We start from the raw sequence: 14,443 nt of genomic DNA, 5'->3' as shown, positions 1-14,443 counted from the left end.
GGCTTTAACCATTACAGTGTAAAGTGGCCGCTGTACCGCACCTGCATGGCAAGAATATCGTTTGCTGCGACAAGGAGGACCTTTGCAACCGCGACCTGCATCCCACGTTCACGCCCAAGATGACAACGCCGGCCCCGGAGCTGCCTGTGAGCAGTGAGTCCGTGCACACGCTGGCCCTGTTCGCCTCCATCATTGTGTGCCTGTCCGTGTTCATGCTGATCGTGGCCACCCTCTGCCTGACCTACAAGCGGCGGGAGAAGCTGCGCAAGCAGCCCCGCCTGATCAACTCCATGTACAACTCGCAGCTGTCGCCGCTGTCGCAGCTGGTGGAGCAGAGCTCGGGCTCCGGGTCGGGTCTGCCGCTGCTGGTGCAACGGACCATCGCCAAGCAGATCCAGATGGTGCGTCTGGTGGGCAAGGGACGATACGGCGAGGTGTGGCTAGCCAAGTGGCGGGACGAGCGTGTGGCCGTGAAGACCTTCTTCACCACCGAGGAGGCCTCGTGGTTCCGCGAGACGGAGATCTACCAGACTGTGCTGATGCGCCACGAGAACATCCTTGGGTTCATTGCCGCCGACATCAAGGGCAACGGCAGCTGGACCCAGATGCTGTTGATCACCGACTACCATGAGATGGGCAGCCTGCACGACTACCTCTCCATGTCGGTGATCAATCCGCAGAAGCTGCAGCTCCTTGCCTACTCCCTGGCCTCGGGCCTGGCCCACCTGCACGACGAGATCTTCGGCACGCCCGGCAAGCCGGCCATCGCTCACCGGGACATCAAGAGCAAGAACATTCTGGTGAAGCGGAATGGACAGTGCGCCATCGCCGACTTTGGCCTGGCGGTCAAGTACAACTCGGAGCTGGACGAGATCCACATTGCGCAGAATACGCGCGTCGGCACGCGACGATACATGGCCCCCGAGGTGCTCAGCCAGGCCCTCAACGCGCAGCAGTTCGAGGAGTTCAAGCGGGCCGACATGTACTCGGTGGGACTGGTGCTATGGGAGATGGCGCGTCGTTGCTACACCCCCATTTCGGGCACCAAGACAACAACCTGCGAGGACTACGCCCTGCCCTACCACGATGTGGTGCCATCGGATCCCACGTTCGAGGACATGCATGCCGTTGTGTGCGTAAAGGGATTCCGGCCGCCGATACCGTCGCGCTGGCAAGAGGACGATGTCCTGGCCACCATCTCCAAGATCATGCTGGAGTGCTGGCATCCCAATCCCACAGTGCGGCTGACGGCCCTGCGCGTCAAGAAGACCCTGGGTCGGCTCGAGGCGGACTGCCTCATCGATGTGCCCATGAAGATTGTCTAGGCCCTGAGTCCCTGTGGCCCTGTGGCCCTGTGCTGCCCCTTAGTGCATATATTAAATATGTCTTGTAGTCTCGTTCTAGGTTTGACCTAAGTTGCATTTAGTTTCTTCCTGTTTTTTCTGTTGTTTTCAATCGAAAGAAGAGTCTTGTGCCCTTCCTAGTTAGTCTCTAATTATAAGCTGTCTCCAGGTGCAAGGATGGTTTTGTACTTGAGAGGATCCTTTCAGAGGTGCCTATTCTACGGTTTCTTTAAGGGCCGCACTGATTGTAAGCTAGGAACTGTAGCGAGTATGTAATTTAAGATCTTTGTCAAATAAGTACCCCATGCAAAATCTTTGGTTAGAAAAATGCTTTAACTATTTGAGAAATATTATATGCACAGAAATACGACATATGTATATTCGGGATATGCGAAGAGACCGACAAAATCCATCAAATTCGAAATTTACATCTAACATAATATTATAAAAGTATCGTACGAGAGAGTATAGTTTATGTGCCAGCTCTTGTACGCAACTACCAAGATCCGAAGGTACTCCAGCATGCATATATGTATATCTCTTCTGTTTGTATGTCTAGTGTTTAAGTGAAGTCTTTGCCGAATTGTGCAAGATACTAAGTGCTGCCTTATGTAAAATCCACAGAATTAGTTGCCTTAAGACAGAGTGTAAAGACAGAAGCCAGGAAGCGATGGCCTAAGCCCCCATTTACAAACACATATGTACACACTATATAGTATATATAGCAATATTTAGGATATCTGAGTCCTGGTTCTTTTGGTTTTTGTTTTGTAAATATGGCGCAGATGTTTATAGGCCGCTAATCATACATCATATATATTATATCGTTATAAGCGATGCTGTAAATACTATATATGTAGTATATGTATCTGTATCTCTATCTCTATCCGTAACTGTTTAACTTATGTATGTCTTATCGAGTAACCTTTTGTTTAAGCTAGATCTAGACAGTAAACGCTATATCCCATAAGAGCAGAGTGTAAGCTATAATTAAAACTAGCTATATGTATCGATTGGATTCAGTTTCAGTTTCATTTTTCATTTTGTTTTGTTGAGTATTTGCACGTAGACCTAAACAAGAACTAAAGTTTGTACGAAAGCGTTTAGTTAATTTATTTAAAAATAATAAAAAATTATTATTAAACCCAAAAGCTTGTTTCCACGTTGGTTTTATGTCAGCAAATAATGATTCCCTCTCCCCCTCTACTCGCCCGCCATCATCTCCATGAATTCTGAAAGAGGAAAAAGATCACACGGATTAGTCCAGATATATCTGAAAAGATTATAGCGCTCTCTCTCAGTGCCCACCATCAAAGTCCACAGTGCCGGAACCGTCCGTGTCGATCTCGGCAATGATGCCATCGAGATCGCTGGATGATAGCTTGTCGTCGAGGGCGGCCAGGATCTCCTTGAGGGTGGAGGTGGTGATGTAACCATTGCCCTCGCGATCGTACAGACGGAAGGCCTCCTTGAGCTCCTTTTGGATGGCCTCGGCATCCTCCTCCTCGAGGAAATGGGCGGCAATGGCACAGAAGCCATCGAAATTCACCTTGCCCGTGTCCTCGGGATCGTTATCGTCGACCAGGGCCTGCAGTTCGCTCTCCTCGAACATCTGACCCATGCTGTTGAGGATCGTCTTCAGGCGCAGGGTCTCGATGAAGCCCGTCTTTTGTGTGTCGAACATTTGGAATGCCTTGCGCATGATGTCCATTTTCTCATCGTCCTCCTGCGGTAAGCGGAAAAGTTAGTCCGTTGCACGGCTGATTGCACAATCATGAACATAAACCGATAGATACCATTTTGTATCTGTGTGTGGGGCTGCTGGGCGCGGATCTCCGTGTGTATAGAACGTGTATCTCCTATTCCCGATCTCTGACTGAATGCTGCTGCGGCGGCGATCTGCGATCTGCTGTCCTAGAATGCGTTCCAACTGCGTTGGCCTGCGGGCGCGCACTAAACCGATCGTCTGGCCAAGATCATTATTTATAAACGGCATATTTTGCTTAGTGGAAGCGTCACGCAGCAGCAGCAGCGGCGGTGGCGGCAGAAGCCCACCTCAGCAGAGGCAGAAGGCAGCAGCAGCCGTGGCAGAAGCAGCGGCAGCGGCATCGGCGGCAGAGGTGGGCCAGTAGCAGCCTCATCCATCCATCTGTCCATCCTTCAGAGGGGGTACTCGTACTTTCGGCTTTCGGCTTTTGGCGCAATACTTTATTAACAGCCATCGGAATGCGGCTGGGGCTGGGGCTGGGATCGGTGAGGAGGGGGCTGGAGAGGGTGCAGCCGGAGACTGATTCTGGCCAGACGCAAAAATCTCAATCAGATCAAAGTGTTACAGGTGCACTGGGGGCCGGGGTTTTTGGTTGTGGTTTTTGGTGTCGGCTGATGTCTAAGGTCGGGCCAGAGCATCGACGACGTCATCTCGCTTCCATCATATTTTTTTCCGCTGGCAGCCGGAAAAACCGAGCGCACCGCAGCGCACGCCACAGTTATGCAAAGAGCAGCAGCACACACTCCTCTACACACTCACTACCGAATGTACATACATATGTATGTACATTTGTATGTACTATCCATCCACCCACATGCGGAGTGTGTGCGTCCGTCTGTCTGTCGGTCGGTCACTCAGTCACTAAAAATCGACTATAAACGTCTTCACAATCAGTCACAAAATCAGCGCGATTTTCTCACGGTAATTGTATTTTTAGTACTTTATAGCAATTTTTGTCCATATGATCGTGAGTGGGCCACAGATGCCCACTGGTGGTGGTGGTGGTAGTTCCACAAGATCTCTGCTGGTGCGGGTTCTGCGGTTAACCGCCGCCCTGCTGTCCCACTACTGGGGCATGCTATGGTCTCTCTCTCTCTTTCTCTCTCTCTCTCTCTCTTTCGCAAATTGTTCTCTGGGCAAAAATGTTGATTTGGTTTTATATTTTTGCGTTAAAACAAACAAACAGGCATTCGGGCACTGGCAAATGGACATCAAGGAAGATGGACAGGCCGCCCAAGTCTGGCGGGTACGGGGATGGGAATGGAAACTTGGATGTTGGATACGAGTAGTTCTCTGTATCTGTGGGTAACCTTCCGGCGGCATTTTTTGGCAAAGGCAGCACCAACATCAGCATCAGAATCAGCAACAGCAGCAGCAACTTTTGATGGTCATTTGATTTTTATTATTTATGACAAAACGTGAAACACTTTTGGAATGTGTCCCCAGACAGGAGGCACTACACCCGTTCAGCTGCGGGTGCACATGGGGGATACTGCGGCTCGATTGTTTTTACATATTTCAACGAAATTGTGTGTACTTTTCGTATTAGCCCCGGCAAAAAAAGACCAAGTGGTGACCACGTCGGAGGCAAAAGTTCTAATTTCGTTGCTGACATGAAATTTAAGGCAAGATTTACGATGTAATTACCAAAACAAATGGTATCCGCCAGGAGCGCACTCAATACCAGGTACACATGGTATCCTGGAAGAGGAAGCGGTACGTTAATTGATCAAAGAATTGCCATAACTTAAGACTATAATTAGCCTTGTGAATGATCAGTAAATGATCTTTAAAGAAACACAATTTCATAAAGAGATCAAAGCATCATAAAAGATTCAAATTTAATTTAATTCTCATCAGATCTGACAAAAATTAAAAACTGGTCATGGGACAATCTTCCTAGGATCATAATTCCTATCCATTCAGTACTTTACGATTATTAATTCGCCCCGAATTGGGCCCCACTGCCAAATTTGGCCGCGTGAAATTCAATTACAAGCGTTCCGCATATACATATGTGCATACGTACGATTATGTATCGTCCGGCTGAACGAACCGAAATTGATTTAAATAGTTTATGCAACGCGGTGCATCTCGTCCGACTATCAGAGCTCTGCGAGATCTGGACGAAGTCGGGGAACGTGTCTCCGCTGTTGGCTGTTGTGCTCACCTTACTGAGCCCTCAATGGAACACCTACCCAACAGAAGGTATTTCACTGGCTTAGGAGAGTTACCCTTTGTCTGTAAAGGTGTTCCTAGAGGTATCCACCAATCCCGCAGAATTGCACAGCGGGACTTCTAGCCACCGCAAAAATGCAAAGTGATAACCATTTACAGCCAGAAGGAAAAGCCAGAAAACTATTGTGTTTCGTTCTCTTTCTCTCTACCAGCAAATCACATGGAGAGTGAGCGAGAAAAAAACCGAAATTTTTGGATCCAACACAGTAAACACAACGTTCATTCCGCTGAGACGTTGATTGCTTGTTCATGCAGGACTCTAGGACGCTTATTAATTGGTTTTGTTGCTTTTTCTACTACATTGATGCCTTTCTCAATCAGTTTGTCATGCTGTATATCCTTGAGAAACATTGATGGAGGAAAGAAACCGCTTCGAAGAAGCAGTGGGCATATGTTAGGTCTGCTTCTAATCTTTCTATTTGATCATTTCTGTTCAGTTCGAGAGTCAGCAGCTGAAGCTTATTAGGAATGCACTGAAGTAAACTCTCAGGAGTATTCTCCTGTCAGTCGCAACTCTACTTACCACTTACCTTATTTTACCACTGTTGGGCGTTTTAATCGATGTCGGTCGTTTTTAATTTGCCTCATTCCTACACTTGAATGGAGGGTCATTCATGATCTACCAAAAAACGTCTGAATCTTCTGAGTCTCCAGCTGCTGGGCATCCATTTGGGCCATCAACTGAAAGACAATGTGAAAAAACAATTAGATGTACTCGAATTTCCCAAAATTAAAAAGCATACAGATTTAATCTGAGGAAAGAGAATATTTAGGGAAATATACTGGCATGTGGTTGGGGATTCCAACACTGCCCATTATGAGTGGGTTTCTGTGTTTTCCACATGGCAATCAACAGGAGCAGCAGCAGTAGCTACAGAGTGTCAATCATGTCAGCAACTCGTTGGCCCAGATGACAGATGGCAAGCAAAGAGCTTCCTCCCCCCCATAGCCCCATTGTGCAAAGGCTGCGTACGCCAGTCTGTGGGTGTACCGACCATCTACCGAAAGCAATTTCACGCGCCTTGGCTGTATTTATTGCAAACGAAAACATAATGGAATTTTCGGTTGCGAGGGGCGGCTGGTTAAAGCCAAAACCAAAGCGAAAGGCGGACCAATTCGAATCGAGTGAAACCAAACAAGTGTGTGCATTCCGTAACTATGAAGCGACGACAGCTCCGGATGCAGTCAGTCGAGTCAGTCGAGTCAGTCGGGCCCAAATCCAAATCAAAGCAGGCGAAAATGTTTGATCGATAAAAGTCAAACGATTGTTAGAAAGTCCCAACTGTTGGGGCTGCTAATCACAACTCCGAAACAAAGTAAATATTTAGTAAGTAGCAAACATTAGACGGAGGCTGAACAAACGCAAACCCAGCGGATCTGAAGAGGAACCGAAACAGAACTGAGAGCTGGATCCTGGGACAGGACAGCAACAATGGAGGAACTGCAGGATGCCAGCATTCACCACATGACAGCCAAGGTTATTTCGGCCATCAAAACCACCAAGTCCTACGAACCCATCTACAAGGAGCTGCAGCGCCTTGCCTGCAGTCCCAATGTGGATCCCATCGACATGCGCAATACTCTGGAGGATGCCATCAAGGGGGCCGGCCTGGAGACAGAGATACGCAACATTGTCTACAATCTGGTGCGCAGTCGTCTGTCCAAGCCAGACCCCACCGCCACCACCAAACAGCTATCGGTGAGTACTCGATGGCAAGACGGGCTATATTTTGTTCGTATAAGAGGGCCTTAAGATTTTATCTCTGAAGATTAGGAAAGGGCCAAGGGCTCTCATAATTTTAAGTGTTTGGAGGACTCTACAGACCGATCTATAAAGCCAAACGGCTCGTCCAAACATTATGAAATATTGTTTTATACTTCTAGTAGGTATGTGAAAATATCTTACAGTATTTTTCACCTTCTTACCACTATTAATAACTTTTTAAGCATATACATAACATATACATTTCACATAAGATGTGAAAAACGTGTATACGAAAAGTTTGCATTTACATGCGCTTCGTTTCTCCGTCTCGCAGTTGAATATTGATTCCGCTCATCCGAAAGTGCTGATTGGTTCTATATCCAACCAGCAACCTCCTGCTGAAAATTAAGTCGGACGAATGGGCGAAAATTAAGAAATTTCGAAGCTCGATACCAGGCGAATAGAAATCAGCAAAACGCCTCTGACTTTTTTTATACCTGATACTCAAAATGAGTTTACGGCGAATATTAGATTTGTGGTGAAGGTGGTTATGTGTAACGCCCAGAAGGATGAATTTCCGATCCCATAAAGTATATATATTCTTGATCAGCATCAATAGACGAGTCAATTGAGCCATGTCTGTCTGTCCTATGATATCACACATCATCAATGACGGCCCAACAAAGGATGAAAATCTGTGGCATCCACAGTTTTCAAGATTTACTCTTTTCGAGTATCGGTTATACAAATAGTGAAACTGAATAGAATTCACTTGGTTTTAATTATAAAAATAATTATATTATATCAAATATTTTCATAATACTGTCAAAATGTAAGTGAAAACACTTCAGCTTTAATAATTCCACCCTCGGCGAAGATATAATGGCATAGATATATACTTATAATTCTGTTCCCAGGGCTTTTGTCTATGGGTGTAGATACTTGAAACATTCGCAAGCCCATTCAGCACCCCGGGGCAAGGCTGTCAAGATTACGGCTCCTGAAGTATATCTGGCAATTGATGTAATCTTGATGGCCTTCTATTCCATTTTTTTTTACTTGTAGAAAACCACTTTAAGCGATCCCCTGGGCTATCTGAAAAGAGCCGGGGTGCTGTGGGATCGACGGGTGCGCAAGAGCTTGAATGCCATGTGCACAGAGCTGAAGGTCCCGCTCCATGGACAGCCCCGCATCAGTGCGGATCGCGAGGACTTTATGGCCAAATGGAATGAGCTGAGCAACTACAGCATGGGTGAGAGTACAACCCAGATTTGTCTCCGATAAATTGATAAATTCATGAATTCCCATGGAATTTTCAGACCTAGCCAACTATCGACCTGTGTACGCGCCCAAGGATCTGCTAGAGGTGCTGCTCTCTCTGAAAGGACCCGCCAAGACCACCGAAAATACAGAGTAAGCAACTCCTCAAACCCAGCCCATCCTCAGACGGTGCTATGCTCAGCGTTTCCTTATTCTTCAGCGAAATTCCTCAATGGGAGTTCTCGCACATTGCTCTGCCCGTGAAGAATCTCTTCGAGCTGCGGACCCACTTCGCGGATCTGCTGCGGGGTGACGGCTACCTGGGTATGCCGGACCTAACAACGCAGTGCCAGCGCATTCTGGAGACCCGACATGCGCCCATGTGCCAGCAATTCCTAAAGAAGGGCTGCACTCCGGCCCCGTATCGAGGTGCCCTCTGGGCGGCCGTGCTCGATAGCAAGCTGCATGACTACGTAAGGGATACCCAATCGTTTAAAGAAGAGAAATATATATGTCTGATAATCTTTCTCCAGGACATAGAACACTGGCAGAAGTTGCGGAACACTGTTTGGACTACGGATCATATCGTGGACAAGCTGGTCTTCAAGGACATCCAGCTAACGGCCTCCAACGATGATCAGTATTTTGTGTTCGAGGATGTGCTCTACCAGGTGTTGCTCTGCTTCTCCCGCGACACGGACATTGGGAGCTGTGTGGACTACGAGGCGTTCCCGGTGAAGGGCAAGACGTACGAGGGCCCTCCCTCGGGCGTGGTGCCCTTCCACGGGATCTGCATGTTCGCCGCTCCGTTCTGCTATCTGTACGACTCGCCCGTCAATCTGTACTACACCTTCCGTGCGTTCTATATACGATACTGCCACCGACTGACCACCATCAACACGCATCCCCAGGGCATTGTCAGCCTCTGCCTGCTTTTTGAGAAGCTGCTGCAGACCTATGAGCCCCAGCTCTGGTCGCACTTCCGTGAGCTACAGATACAGCCGTGAGTCCAAGTTGGAGAATATTCCTTATCCTTTAAATAAACTGAACTCCTTCCAGTTTGCGAGTTGTTTTCAAATGGCTAATGCGCGCCTTTTCCGGACACCTGCCACCCGATCAGCTCCTGATCCTTTGGGACTTGGTGGGTAGTTCCCTAAACCACATTCCGAAACAAGTCCTTAATTGCCGCTCCCTCATTTCAGATACTGGGTTTCGATAGTCTGGAGATTCTGCCACTGTTTGCCATTATTATCTTAAGCTTCCGCAAGGAGAGCCTCATGCAGGTGGCTTCCTTGGACAACATTGAGTCGATTCTGGCGGATCTGTCCTCGATCAAAGTGCTGCCCCTTGTTCAATTAGCCCTGAGTCGAGACTAGAGATTCGATTTGGGGTTTTGTTGTAGGTACAAAATTCTATGTAACTTTGAGTAGTAATAATATACAATGATCGAATCGATCTAAAATCGATCGAGAAGGTTTATTTGCGCGCCTCAAAGTCCAGCCAGATGCCACCCTTCAGGGTGGCCATGAAGAAGGTGTCGTCGAGTTCGTTGTCCGATCGCGTCTTGGGATTGACCTTAATCTCAAAGTTCTGAACAATCTCGACCAAGGCAGCCTTGACTTGGATGAGAGCGAACCGCATGCCTATAAACAGAAGGAGTATGCTGCATTCTGATCTGCGGTTCATAATGAAAGGAGCACCCTGGACACACCTGGACAAACGCGTGGTCCATCGCCGAAGCCATAGTATACGCCTGCTTCCCGATATTTGCGCACTCCGCCATTGATTTCCAGGAAACGCTCCGGCTTGAACACCTCTGGATCCTCGTAGTACTCCGGATCGTGGTGCATAGAATGGGCTGGAATGATCACCACATCCCCGGGATGGACGCGCACGGTCACACCGTTCTTGTTCACAAAGTCGTAGGCCTCAGTCACTAATTTGCGGCCGGACAGGAGGGGCGCAAAAAGCCGCAAGGTTTCTGGGGATTAAAAGATCATCCAAATAGAGGAGTAATGGAAGTTGGTCAGTGGTTCGTTACCATGAATACAGGCATCGATGTAGGGCAGCTCGCTCAGCTGCTCAAAAGTTAGATCTCCCTTCCCAATCTCATCGCGCACCTTCCGCTGCTCCGCCGGATAGCGACCGAGCAGCAGGAGCGTGTGGGAGAGCACTAAAGCCGTGGTCTCGAAGCCGTCCGTGAGGAACGTCATCGTGTGTGATGTCAGCTCCGTGGTGTCCAGTCCCTTCTTCTCCTGCAGCTGCAGCATATAGTTGAGGAAGTCCTCGCGCTGTTGCTTAGGATTCTCTCGCCGCAAGATTATGCACTTTTCCATGATATCGAAGAAGAATTGTTCCACCTCCTTGGCGAACAGCGGCACGCTGTAGATCTTTCGAATGGGTGGCCAGAGGTTCGCCGCCATCGTGTAGAAGATGAAGCCAAAGGACTGCTCGAACACGCGCTTGATCATGCCCACCAGCGGCGTGGGGGTTTCCGTGAAGCTCTGGGCGGAGATTCCCAGCACACAGTCGGACACCACCTCGGTGGTGTAGCACAGGCACAGGTCCTTTGCATTGATGCCATCGGAGGTGGCCATGCGCTGCTGACGTTTGATGTATTCCACAAAATGCTTGCACACGCTCTGCGACACTGGATAGACGGCTTTGACCTTTTTTGTGGATAGAGAAAGGTAGTTAAAATTTAAATATACATATTTTTAAAACAAAGAGACCTCAATGTGTTCTAACGAAAATTGTAGAAAACTTAAACCTTGTCTCGAAATATCTTCAATTACAGCCATTGCATAAAGCGTTGAAACACCGAGTGCAGTATATATAGTAAATATAACTTTGATAAGCGTAGGCATCCCAGAAGTACGATTTGCTTTCGAATTCGGTTTCCCAAGCTTTACAATTCTCGGGGAATGAACAACGTTCAATGGGCATCACAGTTTGCATACCTAATACCAAATTTTGGTATCTTTAAAAATCTACATGATTCAGTTGTGCAATCAGTAGACTTACAGCCACTCCCGTTTTTCACCACGAATATAGTATACTTACAATACAAATAAGCCCCCTTAATTATGTACATATTCAGCAGCACTATCTGAGCTCTATTACCTACCCGATTGGCAGAAAGTCCGGGTGTTATCTCAGCGCGCCTCTCCTTCCAATCCTCTCCTGTTAGTATGAACGGATTGTTGGCCAAGATCTTGTCCACCTTTTTGTTTGTCTATAGAGAAAGAAAGACTTGGGTTTAGCAAAACCTAACACTGATCAGATCCAATTTTACTTACAAACTTTCCAATTTCGTTGTCGTGGAAACTACGGAACTCGCCCGCAAAAATCTTGTGCGCATATTCCGGACACAGAATCATTAGCTGTGGGATCCGTGTGTTGAACACACCCACAACGCTTTCCGTGTTCTTGTACTGCCTGCAAATGGTGATCAAAACGATCACTAGATACTTGGGCTGATCATACCCTGCCTTACCGATAGATTTCATCAATGTCGTAGGCCATGTTCCGCTTCTGGGTGAACACGCTGGGAAAGCTGCCGACAAGGGGCCATGCCTTGGCTGTCTGGATGCCTCGTCTCTTCCAGTAGCCAAAGTTCCAGGTCAGAAAGATGTAGATCAAGGTCAGCAGGGTTGCCAGCAGCAGCAGTACGGCACAAATGGGACACATGATGCGATGCGACCGGTCGACAGCGCGAATGGAACCCAACTGAAGCTCAATTTAGCAGCCAGCCCAATGATTTCAATTGAACCTGATGTCGCAGCTTCGAGCACGGTGGGGTGGTGCAATCACTTGAATTCGACTAATAAATAAATTGATAGAACTGGCTATTTGACCGTTGCGATTCCGGGACGGGACCGAAAACATAGCCCCGACCACATTTCATTGTATGATAAGATTCGGTTATGTTATCAAGAACAAGGGCTAGTGCACTTATTCATTACTGGGCCACAGAGCACACACTAATGATGATACAAATGTATAATAATATACCATATAGGGGGACTGTTCCCCTATACTCTCATTAATTACTGGAAGAAAGTAAGATAATATTGCAAAAATATTCCCATAGCCCCTATCTGTGAGAATTCACCTGTATATGATATTAAAAACCGGGTCATTACCAGATCCTTACTGTCATCGGAGTCCCTTCAAGTTTCTTAAAAAGCTCAGAGCACATCCGCTTCCACCACCGTGTCCACGAGGGACTCCATCCAAATTTTACGAGTTAACCCACTTCTTTGGCATTAGTTGATCCATATTGTATTGTTTCATATTATTTACAAGCAAGCAATCCATGCCCCACAAAACCCCAAATGTCAAATTCGATGTTGTGTGAGAATACTGGAAAAATATCAGTATAGTCCGGAGCGTGCGGAGTAAAACATAAAAAAATAAAATTTTAAAAATTCAACTTTTCGAGGAATATTTATTTCGGTTTTTTTTTCAATTAGGTTTAAGAATAAAGTGATTATTTTTTTTTATACAAAAAGCAAAAAACGAACTAAAGAAAAAAAAAAAAAATTTAATTTGGACCATTTGAAACATTTGATACAACGGTGCTCAGGGTCAGCGACTGCGCTCGTACACAGAGGTATACGTTTGTTTTCGGTTTGCGGTACATCGAACACAGTGTAAGCATAAATGGTGTTGTGGTGGTAAAGTTTTTGTTTATTTAAATTTTAACTTTTTCTAGGCGGCTGATATCACCATATGTTACACGGCTCGACAATCGTCTGACAATCACGTTTCCTGGAGTGACATGGATGCCACAAGATATGAAAAGACATCGGAAATTAAAAACTATTCTCAATCCAATAGTGGCACACTTTTGGTCGATTAATGAAGAGCGTATGAAGTCATTGCATTATTTACTCTATATTTTGATACTAAAAATGATTATATTTTGATACTACAAATTATTATATTTTGATACTAAAAATTATTATATTTTGATACTAAAAATTATTATATTTTGATACTAGAATACACACAGATGTCTAATTATTTTTATTGATAGCGAATGGGCCAGTTAGTTCTATACTTTGGGTATACGAAGGATGATTCGTATGATACGCAGTGTAGAACCTTGTAGCTTATTATTCCCCATGGAAACCTCTTGGCTGAGAGTTGGTTGGAACAACGTACAAATTCTTTTATTTAAATAATACATGTTTGCATTGGAAATATCTGTAAAACTAAAGATGAAATCTTGAATACCTTTCTCTCGGGGGATTTTATATAGCTGCGAGTATATCTAAAAGAATTCTTAGTTGGGGTCCATTTTCCAAGCGGGGAATTGGGATATCCAAATCAGCATTTTGCTGGACCCTTTTAGAGTCCTACCACATTCTGGTTCAGTCAAATAATTAAACATCTTTGTGTACTTTAGTATCAAAATATAATCACGAGTAATATAATTATTAGTAACAAAATATGATATTTTTATCCAGTCACACATCAGATCTTGTACCCGATGAACACAGTCTATATTTTCCGATAGCCGAATCCTATAAAGAAGATACATTTTATTCTAATTTGGGAAACCTAAAACCATTTATACTTACAGTGTCAGAACAAAGTATTGGTTCTACTTGCGAGTCTTCTCGGGGCCCTCAGATCCCTCAGATTGCCCGTATTTATGTAGGGGTGTGTAAAAAACTATCCGAAGAAGCCGTGTTGTACCCGATTGTGCCACCACAGTTTACAGCCGTAAGTTTTGTAGTTTTTTTTTTTTGCCAGGTATTTATAAATATGGACCTAGAAAAAAGTGAAATTTGTATCTATTCAACCTAAAACCCAAATTTATGCTTACGTAGAGTGCCCGTATTTATGTAGGTTTGTGTAGAAAAACTATCCGAAGAAGCCGTGTTGTACCTCATTGGCCCGCCACAGTTTACAGCCGTACGATTTGTATTTTTTTTTTTGCCAGGTATGTATGATGTGAACCTAGAAAAAAGTTAAATTTGTATCTATTCAACCTAAAAACGAAATTTATGCTTACTCTCTGCGTGCGGCTCTTGTTGAACAATCAATAGATGTGTATCTTGGAGAAGTATTTTTATGCCTTGTGTATCTTGGAGAAGTATTATTATGTTTTACGACTTT

At 45.7% G+C, this 14,443-nt stretch overlaps 4 protein-coding genes and 2 long non-coding RNA genes across 10 annotated transcripts in view; 3 read left to right on the top strand and 3 right to left on the bottom strand.

The window, feature by feature from the left end:
• The window catches only part of tkv (serine/threonine receptor kinase thickveins), a 67,040-nt gene extending 65,003 nt beyond the window's left edge, over positions 1-2,037 (top strand). For 3 of the 4 annotated variants that reach the window (XM_033380089.1, XM_033380090.1, XM_015180735.2), the window contains one exon: positions 18-2,037. In XM_033380089.1, the coding sequence (XP_033235980.1) occupies positions 18-1,325 (1,308 nt within the window). In that variant the 3' untranslated portion in view covers positions 1,326-2,037. The remainder of the gene's footprint in view (positions 1-17) is intronic. The other variant, XM_001356777.4, reaches the window with a different exon arrangement.
• A 313-nt stretch (positions 2,038-2,350) lies between these two features.
• TpnC25D (Troponin C at 25D) lies at positions 2,351-3,314 on the bottom strand. Its single transcript, XM_001356776.4, has 3 exons — positions 3,140-3,314; positions 2,652-3,069; positions 2,351-2,575 (listed from the first exon to the last, which is right to left on the bottom strand). Exons 1-3 carry the CDS (start codon positions 3,140-3,142, stop codon positions 2,547-2,549), a joined length of 450 nt encoding a protein of 149 aa, XP_001356812.2. The 5' UTR covers positions 3,143-3,314; the 3' UTR covers positions 2,351-2,546.
• A 3,282-nt stretch (positions 3,315-6,596) lies between these two features.
• Positions 6,597-9,781, top strand: LOC4816907 (TBC1 domain family member 19). Of its 2 annotated transcripts, XM_033380093.1 has the most exons (8): positions 7,870-7,886; positions 7,972-8,059; positions 8,120-8,306; positions 8,374-8,467; positions 8,535-8,787; positions 8,848-9,317; positions 9,374-9,455; positions 9,517-9,781. In XM_033380093.1, coding segments are annotated over exons 1-8 (1,350 nt in total). In that variant the 5' UTR covers positions 7,870-7,884; the 3' UTR covers positions 9,691-9,781. The 2 variants fall into 2 exon arrangements, with proteins under 2 accessions (XP_001356811.1, XP_033235984.1); XM_001356775.4 differs by lacking the exons at positions 7,870-7,886; positions 7,972-8,059 and adding an exon at positions 6,597-7,048.
• On the bottom strand, positions 9,706-12,065 carry Cyp28d1 (Cytochrome P450 28d1). The gene is made up of 6 exons (XM_001356773.4): positions 11,811-12,065; positions 11,614-11,752; positions 11,442-11,549; positions 10,356-10,983; positions 10,026-10,295; positions 9,706-9,957 (listed from the first exon to the last, which is right to left on the bottom strand). The coding sequence occupies exons 1-6, from the start codon at positions 12,002-12,004 to the stop codon at positions 9,791-9,793; spliced, it is 1,506 nt and encodes a 501-aa protein (XP_001356809.3). The 5' UTR covers positions 12,005-12,065; the 3' UTR covers positions 9,706-9,790.
• Positions 12,066-12,777: 712 nt separating this feature from the next.
• On the top strand, positions 12,778-13,299 carry LOC26534371 (uncharacterized). Its single transcript, XR_001451209.2, has 2 exons — positions 12,778-12,929; positions 13,032-13,299. It is a non-coding gene; the product is annotated as an uncharacterized lncRNA (long non-coding RNA).
• A 418-nt stretch (positions 13,300-13,717) lies between these two features.
• Positions 13,718-14,443, bottom strand: LOC117183200 (uncharacterized). Its single transcript, XR_004469216.1, has 4 exons — positions 14,340-14,443; positions 14,151-14,284; positions 13,903-14,095; positions 13,718-13,845 (listed from the first exon to the last, which is right to left on the bottom strand). It is a non-coding gene; the product is annotated as an uncharacterized lncRNA (long non-coding RNA).

Source organism: Drosophila pseudoobscura, chromosome 4, assembly GCF_009870125.1.
Source record: "Drosophila pseudoobscura strain MV-25-SWS-2005 chromosome 4, UCI_Dpse_MV25, whole genome shotgun sequence".
Lineage (NCBI taxonomy): Eukaryota > Metazoa > Arthropoda > Insecta > Diptera > Drosophilidae > Drosophila > Drosophila pseudoobscura.
Note: the sequence above shows the minus strand (reverse complement) of the source record. Positions and strands in the feature narration are given on the sequence as shown.